A 12,943-nucleotide genomic window follows, 5' to 3' on the forward strand; every position below is an offset into this window, starting at 1 on the left:
AACTGGAGAGATTCCGGAGGACTGGAAAATAGCAAATGTCACGCCCATCTTCAAGAAAGGCTCAAGGGGAGACCCGGGAAACTACAGGCCGGAGAGCTTGACCTCTGTCCCGGGAAAGATGATGGAAGCGCTGATTAAAGACAGCATCTGGGAACACATCGAAAACAATGGGCAGCTAAAGTCGAGCCAGCATGGCTTCTGCAAGGGCAGGTCATGCCTCACGAACTTATTATACTTCTTTGAGGGGGTAAACAGCCAGGTGGATAAAGGGGAATCCATAGACATCATTTACCTTGACTTCCAAAAAGCCTTTGACAAGGTACCACAGGAAAGACTGCTAAGGAAGCTATGGAACCATGGGGTGCAAGGGGTGGTCCACCGATGGATCCAAAACTGGCTGGCGGACAGGAAACAGAGGGTTGGAGTAAAGGGCCATTACTCGGATTGGAAATGGGTCACGAGCGGAGTTCCGCAGGGGTCGGTGCTGGGACCACCTCTTTTTTTTTTTTTTTTTCAAATGTGTGTTCCTTTTATTTGTTGAAAGTTGTCCAATACCATCATTTTGTCCCTTAAATCTGTATAGAGGGGGAAGTGAAGATGACCATTAAGAGCTTGGAAGTCCTAGAGTCCCTCTAGTGACTTCACAATGGCTTCACAGGCTTCCACCCTGATCAGAGCCTCAGCTTTGCTGACTTCATCTGATGATACGCTCAAAAGATTTGACTGAGCCTTTTCCAAGTTTGTTCTGGCAGTATTGCTATCCAGCATATCCAGAGTAAAGGCCTCTTCAGCCAGGAGCTGCACTGAGGAGTCTGCATTGACAGTTACAGAACCGCTGCTCACAAAGAATTTTGTTGCAGTTCCATCCTCACTGAAGACAGTTACAACACCAAGTCGAAGAACTTGCAGTGTAGGGACGTGAGCCGGAAGAATACCAAATACACCAGTCAATGTGGGTACATCAACCTGCTTCACATTGGCACCACTGTAATATACCTGGGTGGGAGAAGCAAAGGTAAAGGACATCTGTGTAGCAGCAGCGGCAACCTCTGCATACAACCGGCGGGCCTGATAGAAACCGCGGCGGAACAACAGGAGTCGATGGATGGACTGCATAGCGGAGCGACCAGGGCACACGAGGGAACGACGGCAAGGACACGGAGCCTGGGGCCGCGGTCGCAAACCCTTCTGTTCAATATATTTATTAACGACCTGGAGGCGGGAACAAAATGTGAGGTTATTAAATTTGCGGATGACACTAAACTATACAGCAGGGTCAAAATCATGGAGGACTGCGAAGACCTCCAAAAAGATCTGACAACGCTGGAAGAGTGGGCCAAAAAGTGGCAAATGAGCTTCAACATAGAAGGTCATGCATGTTGGGAAGAAGAACCCGATGTTCACTTACAAGATGGGGGGATCACCGCTAGGGGTGAGCAACCTTGAAAGAGACCTGGGAGTGATGGTGGACACAACATTGAAGGCGTCGGCGCAGTGCGCCACAGCCTCAAGGAAAGCGAACAGAATGTTGGGTATCATTAAGAAAGGTATCACGACCAGGACGAAGGAAGTCATCCTGCCACTGTATCGTGCAATGGTGCGCCCGCACCTGGAGTACTGTGTCCAGTACTGGTCGCCGTACCTCAAGAAGGATATGGTGGTACTTGAGAGAGTCCAGAGAAGAGCAACTAAGCTAATAAAGGGTATGGGGGACCTCTCATATACTAACAGACTGAAAAAGCTGGGGCTTTTCTCGCTGGAAAAGCGACGACTTAGAGGAGTCATGATAGAAACCTTCAAGATCATGAAGGGCATAGAAAAAGTGGACAGGGATAGATTTTTCAAACTATGGGGAACCACAAGTACAAGGGGGCACTCGGAGAAATTGAGAGGGGAAAGGTTTAGAATAAATGCCAGGAAGTTCTTTTTCACCCAGAGGGTGGTGGATACATGGAACGCGCTACCGGAGGATGTGATAAGCAGAAGCACGCTACAGGGCTTCAAAGAAGGTCTGGACAGGTACCTGGAGGACAAAGGGATTGAGGGGTACAGATAAGAGTAGAGGTAAGGTTATAGGGATAGGATTAGAGGAAATTTGTAAAATTAGTCAGAGACCACTGTTCAGGCAGTGGGCCTGATGGGCCGCCGCGAGAGCGGACCGCTGGGCGAGATGGACCTCTGGTCTGACTCAGCGGAGGCAACTTCTTATGTTCTTATGTTCTTATCAGGGGTGCTCAACCGGTGTCTACCGGCATCTGCCAGCCCTGTCAGCCAGGTTGTGAGTATTCCTTTTTTACATTGCTTCTGCGGGTTATATATTTTCTAGTGGTGTTGGAGCTGTGTGCTTTGTTTTGAGGTTGTATTAGACCTATGGGTTTTTGTTGTTGGTATTATGTTTTGTTCTGGGGAACCTGCAGCTGTGCGGTAGCGTGGTTCACTACATAGATAATTTCTTTCTCAACTGCTTAACTTTGTTGGACAGTGGAAAATTTGCAGTATGTAGAGAATATATTTTGGAATGTGTGGATGTTTCCGTGAAGGGCTCCAGATTGGTGTTTTAGGCATGGTTGTTTGAATCGGTGCCTACCCGCGTGTGGGAGGCGCAAGCTTGTTCTAGTTCATGGGCGGGAGAGTCCTAATGTTTGCAGCCTGTTCACTGGGGCTGCCCTTTGCACAGCGGGTGCCACGGCTGTGTTCAAATTGCCAAGATTGGCGCTGTTTGTGGAGCCAGTGCCTTTCCGCAAGCGGGTGGCTTGCGCTTTTGCTTCAACGCTGGCGGATGAACCGCGGCGTTCTTGGAGTCTGTTTTGGCAGCTTCTTTTCTCTGCGCCTTCCACAGTCTCCCTGTGTTTACAACACAATTGAAGGGGACCGGCACAACAGACACATGCCTGTTCTCTTGCACTGCCAAGATCACCACAGCGTGGATAGAGTTATCAATGGAGCAGCCTTGAGTTCGGTTTGCCATGACTGTGTTACTTATCCAGCTGGTAAGTTGTTTTACCGTGGGCTGGGAGCCACTGTCTTCCAGCAAGCAAGAGGCTCGCGCTCCTGCGCTGGTGGGGGGTGCCATAGCATTCGGTGCATTTCTTTTTTAGCTGACTGTTATTGACGTCTGCCGCAGCTTCTATGCCTTAGGAGTCAGATGCGTTGGCAGTGCTAGCAGTTTTCTGCATTAATAAGATATTAGAGCTCGGTGTGTGGAGGTCTCCCGAGTTGTTTGATCTGCCGCGATAGCGTTATCTCCTGTGGGAGTCTCTGCAAGCACTTAGAGGGAGAATCTACTCCATGCTTAACCACCCAGTTTCGGCTTACCTCCGTACTGGGTTGGCGGAAGGCAATTCATTGTATAATTTATGTCAGTCGCCGGAGAGTTCCCGGTGCTTCATTCGGGTATCTCTTCATCTCTCTCGGCGTCTCCTAGGGGGAGACTATGTAGGTTTGGATGTTTCCGTAATATTGGTGCCATTTATGCAGCGCTGAATGTGTCTGGTAACGCTTTAGACCTGCTTTCTGCACATTTGGAGCAGTTCTAGGGGCATAATGGCTATTCACAATTTCCTGCGAGCTCAACTGTCTTTTTATATTTCTAGCGTATCAGGGTCTACTGTAGGGGTGTCCATTCTTTTGCTTTCCCTGGGCCACATTGAACAATTAAACAACAAAACATATAAAATTAAATATAAAAAATAAAAATTAAATAAGAATTTTCCCTTTAAGGGCAGTTGTATTTTGGAGAAGCTGCCATGCGGTGTTCCGATCGCACAGGCTGCTGCAGATTAATCATACTCGTTATTATGTTGCAAGCCTAGTATGTTCTCAGGAGAGTTCCTTTCTTCTATTCAGGATTTACGACTCTCCTCCAGCTCGTTACCTGTCATCTGCTTCACTTGGAAGGGGTCCTTACTTCCTTTGACTGCGCTTTCGGCTTTCTCGCAGAAAGGGAGATATGGTACTATCAGGTTGCGGGTCTTTGGATTTTTCTTTCAAGTTGTTTGCACCTTTGCTTCTTTCTTGGTGTCACTGTGTATTGAGTATCCAAAGGTGACGCTGGTGCGAGATCCCCTTCCCAGATTGCTAGAACTTGGGACAATAGTTTCTGCTCTTCCGGAACTAGGGATTGTTATTCCATTTTCTTCGTAGTGCTCAAGAAGGGGGAATTGATCAGACTGGCAATGGATTTCCTATGGGTCACTTTGTTTCTCCGAGTTTGACATTTCATAAGGAAACCGTGATATTATTTGTATGTATTCTCATGTGACCACCACATCAGCAGTTTCTTCACTTGGTTGTTCTCGAGCGGCGCTTTCTGACGTCAGAGAAAGGGCGGGACTGCCGGAAGAGGAAGCAGCGCAGACGCAGGGCTCACAGAAGGGCCGGGACCGCCAAGAGGAAGCAGCAGGACACCGGTAGGAGCTTCTACATGATGGGGGGGGGGGTCGGGAGGCTGTGGGGGTGCGAGCGGTCCTTCAGGGTGGGGGTGGGAGTGTGTGCGAGCGGTCCTTCGGGGTGGGGGTGCGGGTGTGTGCGAGCGGTCCTTCGAGGTGGAGGTGCGAGCGGTCCTGCGGGGGGGGGGTGAATCGGACGTCGGGGGGAACTATGTAAAAAAAAAGTTGTAAAACGTGCTCACGCGTATAACGCGCAAGGTTATGCACGGTTTGTAAAAATCGTGTATAATGCGCGTGTTATATGCGTGAAAATACGGTAATTGAGAAACCCTGCTGTAGGCAATCAGCTGGCACCAGTGCCTCTCCTCTCTGGCCCTCTTCTCTGCTGGCTACCCCCTACTGGCGTCTCAGGGCCCATCTGGAGGGCCTCTGCACATGCGCGGACGTTGATGTGACGTCTGCGTACTTCTGGGTGCCTCAAGCTGTGGCCACTACCTTTGGTGTGTCCTGGCTCGAGAAAGTTTGAGACACACTGGAATAGTGCTTAGCGCCGATTCATGTGCCCAACTTTGGGTGTTAGAACTTACACCTGGTGAAATCTGATGTAAATCCTGGCGTGCAAACCAGGAATTCTATAATGCTGAGCCTAAGTTTTTGAAGCACCCCTGACCCCATTCGTCCCCTTTTAAATTGTATGTATTTCTGATGATTTGTATTGTGTTTTTTCACTGATTGTCCAGTGCTTCTCATTGTAAACCGCCTTGAACTATTATGGCTTTGGCGGTATACAAGAATAAATTATTATTATTAAATATGCCCATAATTGTTAATGGCTCATTAACTAATTAATTCACACGTGCATCTGCCTTTGGATGATCTATATAGAATCTGGGGGGATAATGTACATGTATAAAGTGGCTTGAACATGTGCCCACTATTATAAAAAAAGTAAGCACTGTGTGCAAATGGCACACACTCTAAGAAAAGTATATGTGGCACACACTTAACATTATTTGTTTTGAGTTAAATGGTGTGGTTTTTGAAACAGAAAAAAAAAATTATTGCTGTCTATCCCTAATAAGTAGCATAAGTTCAAAGAGGTACCCTCCTCAAAAGTACATGATGATTAGAGCCAGAACTTGAGCAGGATTCCATCTCTCCAGGGTCCATTTGACTGGAGTCCTGCTTATGGAAATAGATTAATCTGAGTAACAGTTAGCTGTTGCATGCAGAGCATAATTGACATTCTTATAGAAGGTTGCATGGCTGAGATTCATGGTGAAATTTGTGATGTCATGAGAATTCTAGAACTTTCTATGACATGTTGCTCTGGTAACTCCCATTAGCTCTTTTGACCTGCTGTTTCTCAACATATTCAACTGCTGCTGCCTAATTTTTCTGCTTACGCCCATGCTCTGCTGCTGCCTCTTCCTCGTCATATATGATATTGCCTTCACTTTTCAGGTAGACTTCACCACACTTAATTTTTCTGCATACTTTTTAGTTTGTAGTCCCTGAGCTATAAAATTCACCTAAAAATCTTAGTAAATCATCAAAGCACTTAATGATTGTTTTAATATTCTCTCCTACTATCATTTTTATAAGCAAAATACAATTGAAAAGGAACAAAAAGGATGAAAACAGAAAAGGGAGGACAAAAATAATTTGTAATTGAGTGAATGAGAGGGGAGATCAAAGGAATGGGGAAGAAACAAGGTAGGAAATGGAAGGGTACTGACTAGATGAGAAAAGAAAGGAAGAACCAGAACACATGGGAAAGAAGGTCAGAATAATATGAGACTAGAAAGAAGAGAACTAGATGGGAGAAAGAAACGGAAAGGATAGAAGTGAGAAGCAAAGAACAAGGAAAAATGTGAGGAAAAATGCAGAGCAACACCTGGGAAAAGGATTTGAAATTGGGTTAAAAAAAAAAAGGTGAATAGGGATTTTTAATATGATACTCAAAAATACAAGCTGAGTAGAGCTTACTCAAGAGAAGACTGCTCTGGAAGGATTTAGGCATTGAAAACCTGAAACTTATGATGCACACCTATTTTTTTTATTTATTCAATTTTCTATACCGTTCTCCCAGGGGAGCTCAGAACGGTTTACATGCATTTATTCAGGTACTCGAGCATTTTTCCCTATCTGTCCCAGTGAGCTCACAATCTATCTAATGTACCTGGAGCAATGGGGGGATTAAGTGACTTGCCTAGGGTTTGAACCCACAACCTCAGGATGCTGAGGCTGTAGCTTTAACCACTGCGCCACACACTCCCCTTGAACCCTTTTTTTGGGAGTAGAAGTAAGTTTAGAGGAAAGGGGGTCATTGACTTGAGAAAATGAGAAAATACTTTTTTTTTTTTTTACTAGACTATATTGAATACAGGGAAAGCCCTCAAATAGAGATAGTGGAGGCAAAGTGGTAACAAGTTCATGAATGACTATGATAAAATTATGGAACACTTACGGCTCCTTTTATTAAGCTGCGATAGCGTTTTTAGCGCGCGCTAAACCCGCGCTACATGGCTAGAACTGACGCCAGCTCAATGCTGGCGTTAAGGTCTAGCGTGCGCGGCAATTCAGCGCGCACTAAGCGTGAGCTAAAACCGCTATCACAGCTTAGTAAAAGGAGCCCTTAATATAAGGGATGTAAGGCAGAAGTCAGACAGACAGGGAAAAATGACAAAAGATGAAGATTTTTGGCTCATTTTCTATAAACGGCACCTTAAGTTAGGTGCCTAACTTAAGTGGAAACAGCCATTTAAACAGGATTAAAATAGTTTAGTGGTTTTTTTTTTTTAAGTAGGTGTTTAGAAAAACAGCACCTTCATCATGACTTCTTGAAAAGTAGGCACTGGAAATGTAGGCTAGGGTTTTAAAGGCCTACATTTCTGGCACTTACTTTTCACGTGATTTGCAGCTATGGAGGCGCTTTAAGACACCTAACGTCACTATAGGCATGGCTAACGCTAGAAGTGGTGTTAGCCGTTGTAAAGCCCCTCCGAGGCTGTGATTCAGATAAAGGCACCAGAAATGGAGGCCTTTAAAACCCTAGTCTAAGTTTCTGTTACCTACCTTTCACGAAGTCATGATTCTATAAATGGTGCCGTTGCATGATATGTGATTGGCGGCTGTTTTTTAGGTGGTTGCTGCTAGCGCTGTTTATAGATTCCGGCTCTTTGTTGTTTATCTGTCATTTTATTCTGTGGTTTTAATCCAGGATTTAATTTCTGCGGAAACAGCCTTGCATGCTGTTATGTTTCTGTTCAGATTCCAGAGCAGCAGGGGAATTCTCCAGCCTCTTTTCCTGGAACTCTGCAGGGAAGAGGAGGGGAAAAGTATGAGCCTGGAGCTGAGCAGAGAACAATCATTCTGCTCCTAAATCCAATCTCTCTTCTTAATTTTAATTTAGTTTAATTTAATTCCACATTTATAGCCCGCTTAAACACAGTTCCAAGTGGTTTATAGTTGAAATATATAACATCTTATATTTTCTTCTAACAAAGTATGCCATCAACAGATAGTATAAGAAATGATGTAAATATTTTATAACTATTAGTGCCCTGGAACAATCACCAATATATATCTTGAATCATCCAAATGGTCCGGATTATATAAATCTTTAAATGTTTTACGGCCTCAGCCCCACCATTCCACCACTAATACAAAATTTATAGGGTGAAGAATTATGTTCTTATGCTTATGTTCTTATGTTCTTATGTGGACTTTCATCATGATGAAAGTCCACATAATTCTTCACCCTATAAATTTTGTATTAGTGGTGGAATGGTGGGGCTGAGGCCGTAAAACATTTAAAGATTTATATAATCCGGACCATTTGGATCAACAGATAGTATACATTTACAGTATCGTTAACATCTATCTTAATCAGAGTACCTCTAAAACAACCATCAATGGGTAATATACATTTACAGTATCGTTAAAATCTATCTTCTGTTGCTTCTGACCCTGGCCCACTCCCTTGGCTCCACAGTTCTATTTCATTATATCTTCAAGTTAAGCCCTGTTTTAATCTATTAACACTGATTTCTTATTTTATGCAAATTTTTATTTTGCTTACACTTCAATGGTAGCTCAAAGTAAGCTACATTCAGATAACTTGGATATTTTCTGTACCCAGATGCCTTCTAAATTGAGTTTGTACCTGAGACAATGGAGAAGTAAATTACATGCTCATGGTCGTAAGGAGCAGCAGGGGTATTTGAAAACCAACTTCACTGGTTCTCAGCTTGCTGCTTTAAATCATTAGGCTGCTATTTCGTGACAAACAGGTGCTTATATGTGAGATAATATAACATTTCTTCTGAATGTTAAGAGCACTCAAATGATAGTTTGCACTAGTATGATCCTCTTTAGTATTGACATCTTGGAAAAATTTATAGCAAGATAATTACCGTATTTTCGCGGATATAACGCGCGCGTTATACGTGATTTTACGTACCGCGCATACCCCTCGCGCGTTATATGCCTGAGCGCGGTATACAAAAGTTTTTAAACATAGTTCCCACCCCGCCCGACGCCCGATTCACCCCCCCCAGCAGGACCGCTCGCACCCCCACCCCGAACGACCGCTCGCACGCGCTCCCACCCGCACCCGCATCCACGATCGGAGCAAGAGGGAGCCCAAGCCCTCTTGCCCGGCCGACTCCCCGACGTCCGATACATCCCCCCCCCCGGCAGGACCACTCGCACCCTCACCCCGAAGGACCGCCGACTCCCCAACAATATCGGGCCAGGAGGGAGCCCAAACCCTCCTGGCCACGGCGACCCCCTAACCCCACCCCGCACTACATTACGGGCAGGAGGGATCCCAGGCCCTCCTGCCCTCGACGCAAACCCCCCTCCCTCCAACGACCGCCCCCCCCCCCAAGAACCTCCGCCCGTCCCCCAGCCGACCCGCGACCCCCCTGGCCGACCCCCACGACACCCCCACCCGCCTTCCCCGTACCTTTGTGTAGTTGGGCCAGAAGGGAGCCCAAACCCTCCTGGCCACGGCGACCCCCTAACCCCCCCCCGCACTACATTACGGGCAGGAGGGATCCCAGGCCCTCCTGCCCTCGACGCAAACCCCCCCCCCCCCCAGCCGACCCGCGACCCCCCTGGCCGACCCCCACGACCCCCCTTCCCCGTACCTTTGGAAGTTGGCCGGACAGACGGGAGCCAAACCCGCCTGTCCGGCAGGCAGCCAACGAAGGAATGAGGCCGGATTGGCCCATCCGTCCTAAAGCTCCGCCTACTGGTGGGGCCTAAGGCGCGTGGGCCAATCAGAATAGGCCCTGGAGCCTTAGGTCCCACCTGGGGGCGCGGCCTGAGGCACATGGGCCAAACCCGACCATGTGTCTCAGGCCGCGCCCCCAGGTGGGACCTAAGGCTCCAGGGCCTATTCTGATTGGCCCACGCGCCTTAGGCCCCACCAGTAGGCGGAGCTTTAGGACGGATGGGCCAATCCGGCCTCATTCCTTCGTTGGCTGCCTGCCGGACAGGCGGGTTTGGCTCCCGTCTGTCCGGCCAACTTCCAAAGGTACGGGGAAGGGGGGTGGGGGGGGGTCGTGGGGGTCGGCCAGGGGGGTCGCGGGTCGGCTGGGGGGGAGGGGGGGTTGCGTCGAGGGCAGGAGGGCCTGGGATCCCTCCTGCCCGTAATGTAGTGCGGGGTGGGGTTAGGGGGGCGCCGTGGCCAGGAGGGTTTGGGCTCCCTTCTGGCCCAACTACACAAAGGTACGGGGAAGGCGGGTGGGGGTGTCGTGGGGGTCGGCCAGGGGGGTCGCGGGTCGGCTGGGGGACGGGCGGAGGTTCTTGGGGGGGGGCGGTCGTTGGGGGGAGGGGGTTTGCGTCGAGGGCAGGAGGGCCTGGGATCCCTCCTGCCCGTAATGTAGTGCGGGGTGGGGTTAGGGGGGTCGCCGTGGCCAGGAGGGTTTGGGCTCCCTCCTGGCCCGATATTGTTGGGGAGTCGGCGGTCCTTCGGGGTGAGGGTGCGAGTGGTCCTGCCGGGGGGGGGGATGTATCGGACGTCGGGGGGGGCATCAGGCTTTCAGGATGGGGACAGACCTTCAAGGGGGGACAGGACTTCAAGGGAGGACAGTGCACGGAAGTCAGGGGGGTGAACGGAGAGTCGGGACAGCGCACGGAAAGTCAGGGCGGGCGAAAGGAGAGTCGGGCAGCATGCGCGTTATATGCCTGAGCGCGGTATAGAAAAGTTTTTGTACATATCATCGTGATTTCTGCGCGCTATACCCCTGTGCGCGTTTTACAATGGTGCGCGTTATATCCGCGAAAATACGGTATACTGCATGGTTGAATTTAGTTTGTTTACTTACAGATATGAGGAGTATTTAGAGAAGAAGTCTAAAGTTACTCTCGAATATAAGATGAGATTTTTGGGCCAAAAAGTGGACCAAAAATGGGGGTCTTGACTTATATTTGGGCCATCACCTAACCGCCCTCCCCCCAGACCTATTGCAGGCCTCCACAGGACCTGCCGCAAGACTGGCCTCCCGTCATGGCCGACTCCAACCCTCCCCCGCACCCTCCTCTCAACAGCCTCACGGTGGACGGAACAGGAAGAATCCCTTCTGCTTCTTGTGCCTGCCGAAATTGGACATTCACAGCTCCCTCCCACCTCCCCCATGTACCTTTCAGGTCCCATGTGGCCAGCCTGTACACGGAGCAGGAGTGATCTTCCTGCCTTTCTGCTCCATTCAAGACCACTGGCTGATTCCACCTCCCCCATGTTCATTTCAGGTCCTTGGTAGCCAGCCAGTGCGTGGAGCAGGAGTGGTCTTCCTGCTGTCCTGCTTCATTTGAGGCTGCTGGGAAGGGAGGGAGATTGTACAGGGCAGTGAGGGAGGGAGGGGGAGGGTAGGGTGCAGAGCCTGGCAGGGAGGGAAGGGGACTGAGTGCAGAACTTGGCAGGGAGTGAGGGGGGCTGGATGCAGAGACTGGTAGGTGAGGGAGGAGGGCACTTTGTGCAGATCCTGGCAGGCACTTGAATATTAAGCCCCTGTCTTATATTCGAGTCAACCATTTTCCCTCCTTTTTGGGGAAAAAAATGGGGGTCTCAACTTATATTCTGATCAACTTATATTTGAGTATATATGGTAAATCCCTTATGAAATGGTCTGCTCTAGAACATCCGATCTGTTCAACAATCTTTTGTTGTTTTGTTGCTCTGAAAGCCTATGTTCTTCGAGGACAAGCAGGCAATATATTCTTACATGTAGGTGACGTCATCCTTTGAATCTGGTAAGGGCACTGCTAAGTGCACTGTTACTTTAAATCTTTAAGCAGTGCCCATACTGCATGTGTGCTGATGTCTTCCTGCCCAACGTTAACCCATGGTACCATCAGTTCTTAGTTTTCCACGGAGCCAAGAAGTTTTGTCTGGTATATCCTCAGCATGTTAAACTTGGAAGTCTTTTTGTATAAGTTCCCAATATTAGTATTTTGTTAATTTCTTAATAATTCTTTATTTTTTTTCATTTTTTTAGCAGTTCCCTTATGTTTGATTGAATTCTGTCAAACTTTTGCTTTTTGGCCTTCAGGACACTTTGAGGCCCTTTTTTGTCGCAGAGAACGTCAACATTTTTCAGCATACTTTTCATGTGAGTTCCCTGGGCCATCAAGCCTTTGATTTCACATCGGCTGTTTTTCACTCTATGTCAAAAAGAGTACTGAGTAGCTTCAAAAAATGTAACTGGACCATTTTACGCTCTGACCCCCATAATTGGTGTGTTCAGGTTCTGGGTCCTGATCATTGGGACATTTGTTGTAGACTCTGCATATGCAAAAGAGGTTACTAAAAGCCATACAGATCCAGTATGATAAACCTTTTGGTTTGGAATTGACATCAAGCATGGCAGGAGATTTGGGACCATATGTATGCTCAGCAATATCGATACTACATACACTGATACTGAATAGACAGTTTCAAACCTCAGACTTTCTGCAGAGACAATATTCAACATTGTCTTTGTCCATGCTTCTTGTAAGAAAGCTAAGAAGCACAAACATTCCTCCTCTTCTAGGCATGGTATGACGACATCACAAGCGTTCACCTCCTCGATGCACAGTAAGCAACCATGGATCTCTCTCCATTGCTGCAGATCATGTCTCCTTCCAGGTGTGCCTCAAAATTAAGGTCTCCCGTGCCCAGACAACATACACTACAAACTTCTCCCATACCAATGTCTTTTTCCGGTGCAGATGTTGATTCTCCAGAAGGAGATCTGGGTTATGTTCAAACAAGAGCTTTTGGGGCTACTGCAGATGCAGTCTACACAGGCTTTAAAGGCGTCTGTGCCTGCTTCAGCACAGCCCGAGAATATGCAGAGGTTTCGATCAAGGATGAGGTCATGCATCCCCGCTTGAGGTCGAGCCATCGGGGTCAGCACAGATCCATTCCATGCATGCACCATCAACAGAGGAATTATGGGTCAGAGCAACAACCCATGCCTCAACACGCCTTGATGCATAATCCTTTCAACGCACATTCATTGTTTTTCCTAGAAGGGAATATTTAGAAGAGTCTGATTCAG

The 12,943-nt window shown here is 47.9% G+C and overlaps 2 protein-coding genes across 4 annotated transcripts in view; one reads left to right on the forward strand and one right to left on the reverse strand.

Annotated features, from left to right (window-relative positions):
• TUT7 (terminal uridylyl transferase 7) overlaps nt 1–12,943 on the forward strand; it is a 317,026-nt gene that overhangs the window by 29,476 nt on the left and 274,607 nt on the right. The gene's annotated exons all lie outside the window — the stretch shown is intronic.
• Nucleotides 607–1,133, reverse strand: LOC117351859 (ATP synthase subunit delta, mitochondrial-like). Its single transcript, XM_033927711.1, has one exon. It carries the CDS (start codon nt 1,114–1,116, stop codon nt 622–624), a length of 495 nt encoding a protein of 164 aa, XP_033783602.1. The 5' UTR covers nt 1,117–1,133; the 3' UTR covers nt 607–621.

This window comes from Geotrypetes seraphini, chromosome 1 (genome assembly GCF_902459505.1).
Source record: "Geotrypetes seraphini chromosome 1, aGeoSer1.1, whole genome shotgun sequence".
In the NCBI taxonomy this organism is placed as follows: Eukaryota; Metazoa; Chordata; class Amphibia; order Gymnophiona; family Dermophiidae; genus Geotrypetes; species Geotrypetes seraphini.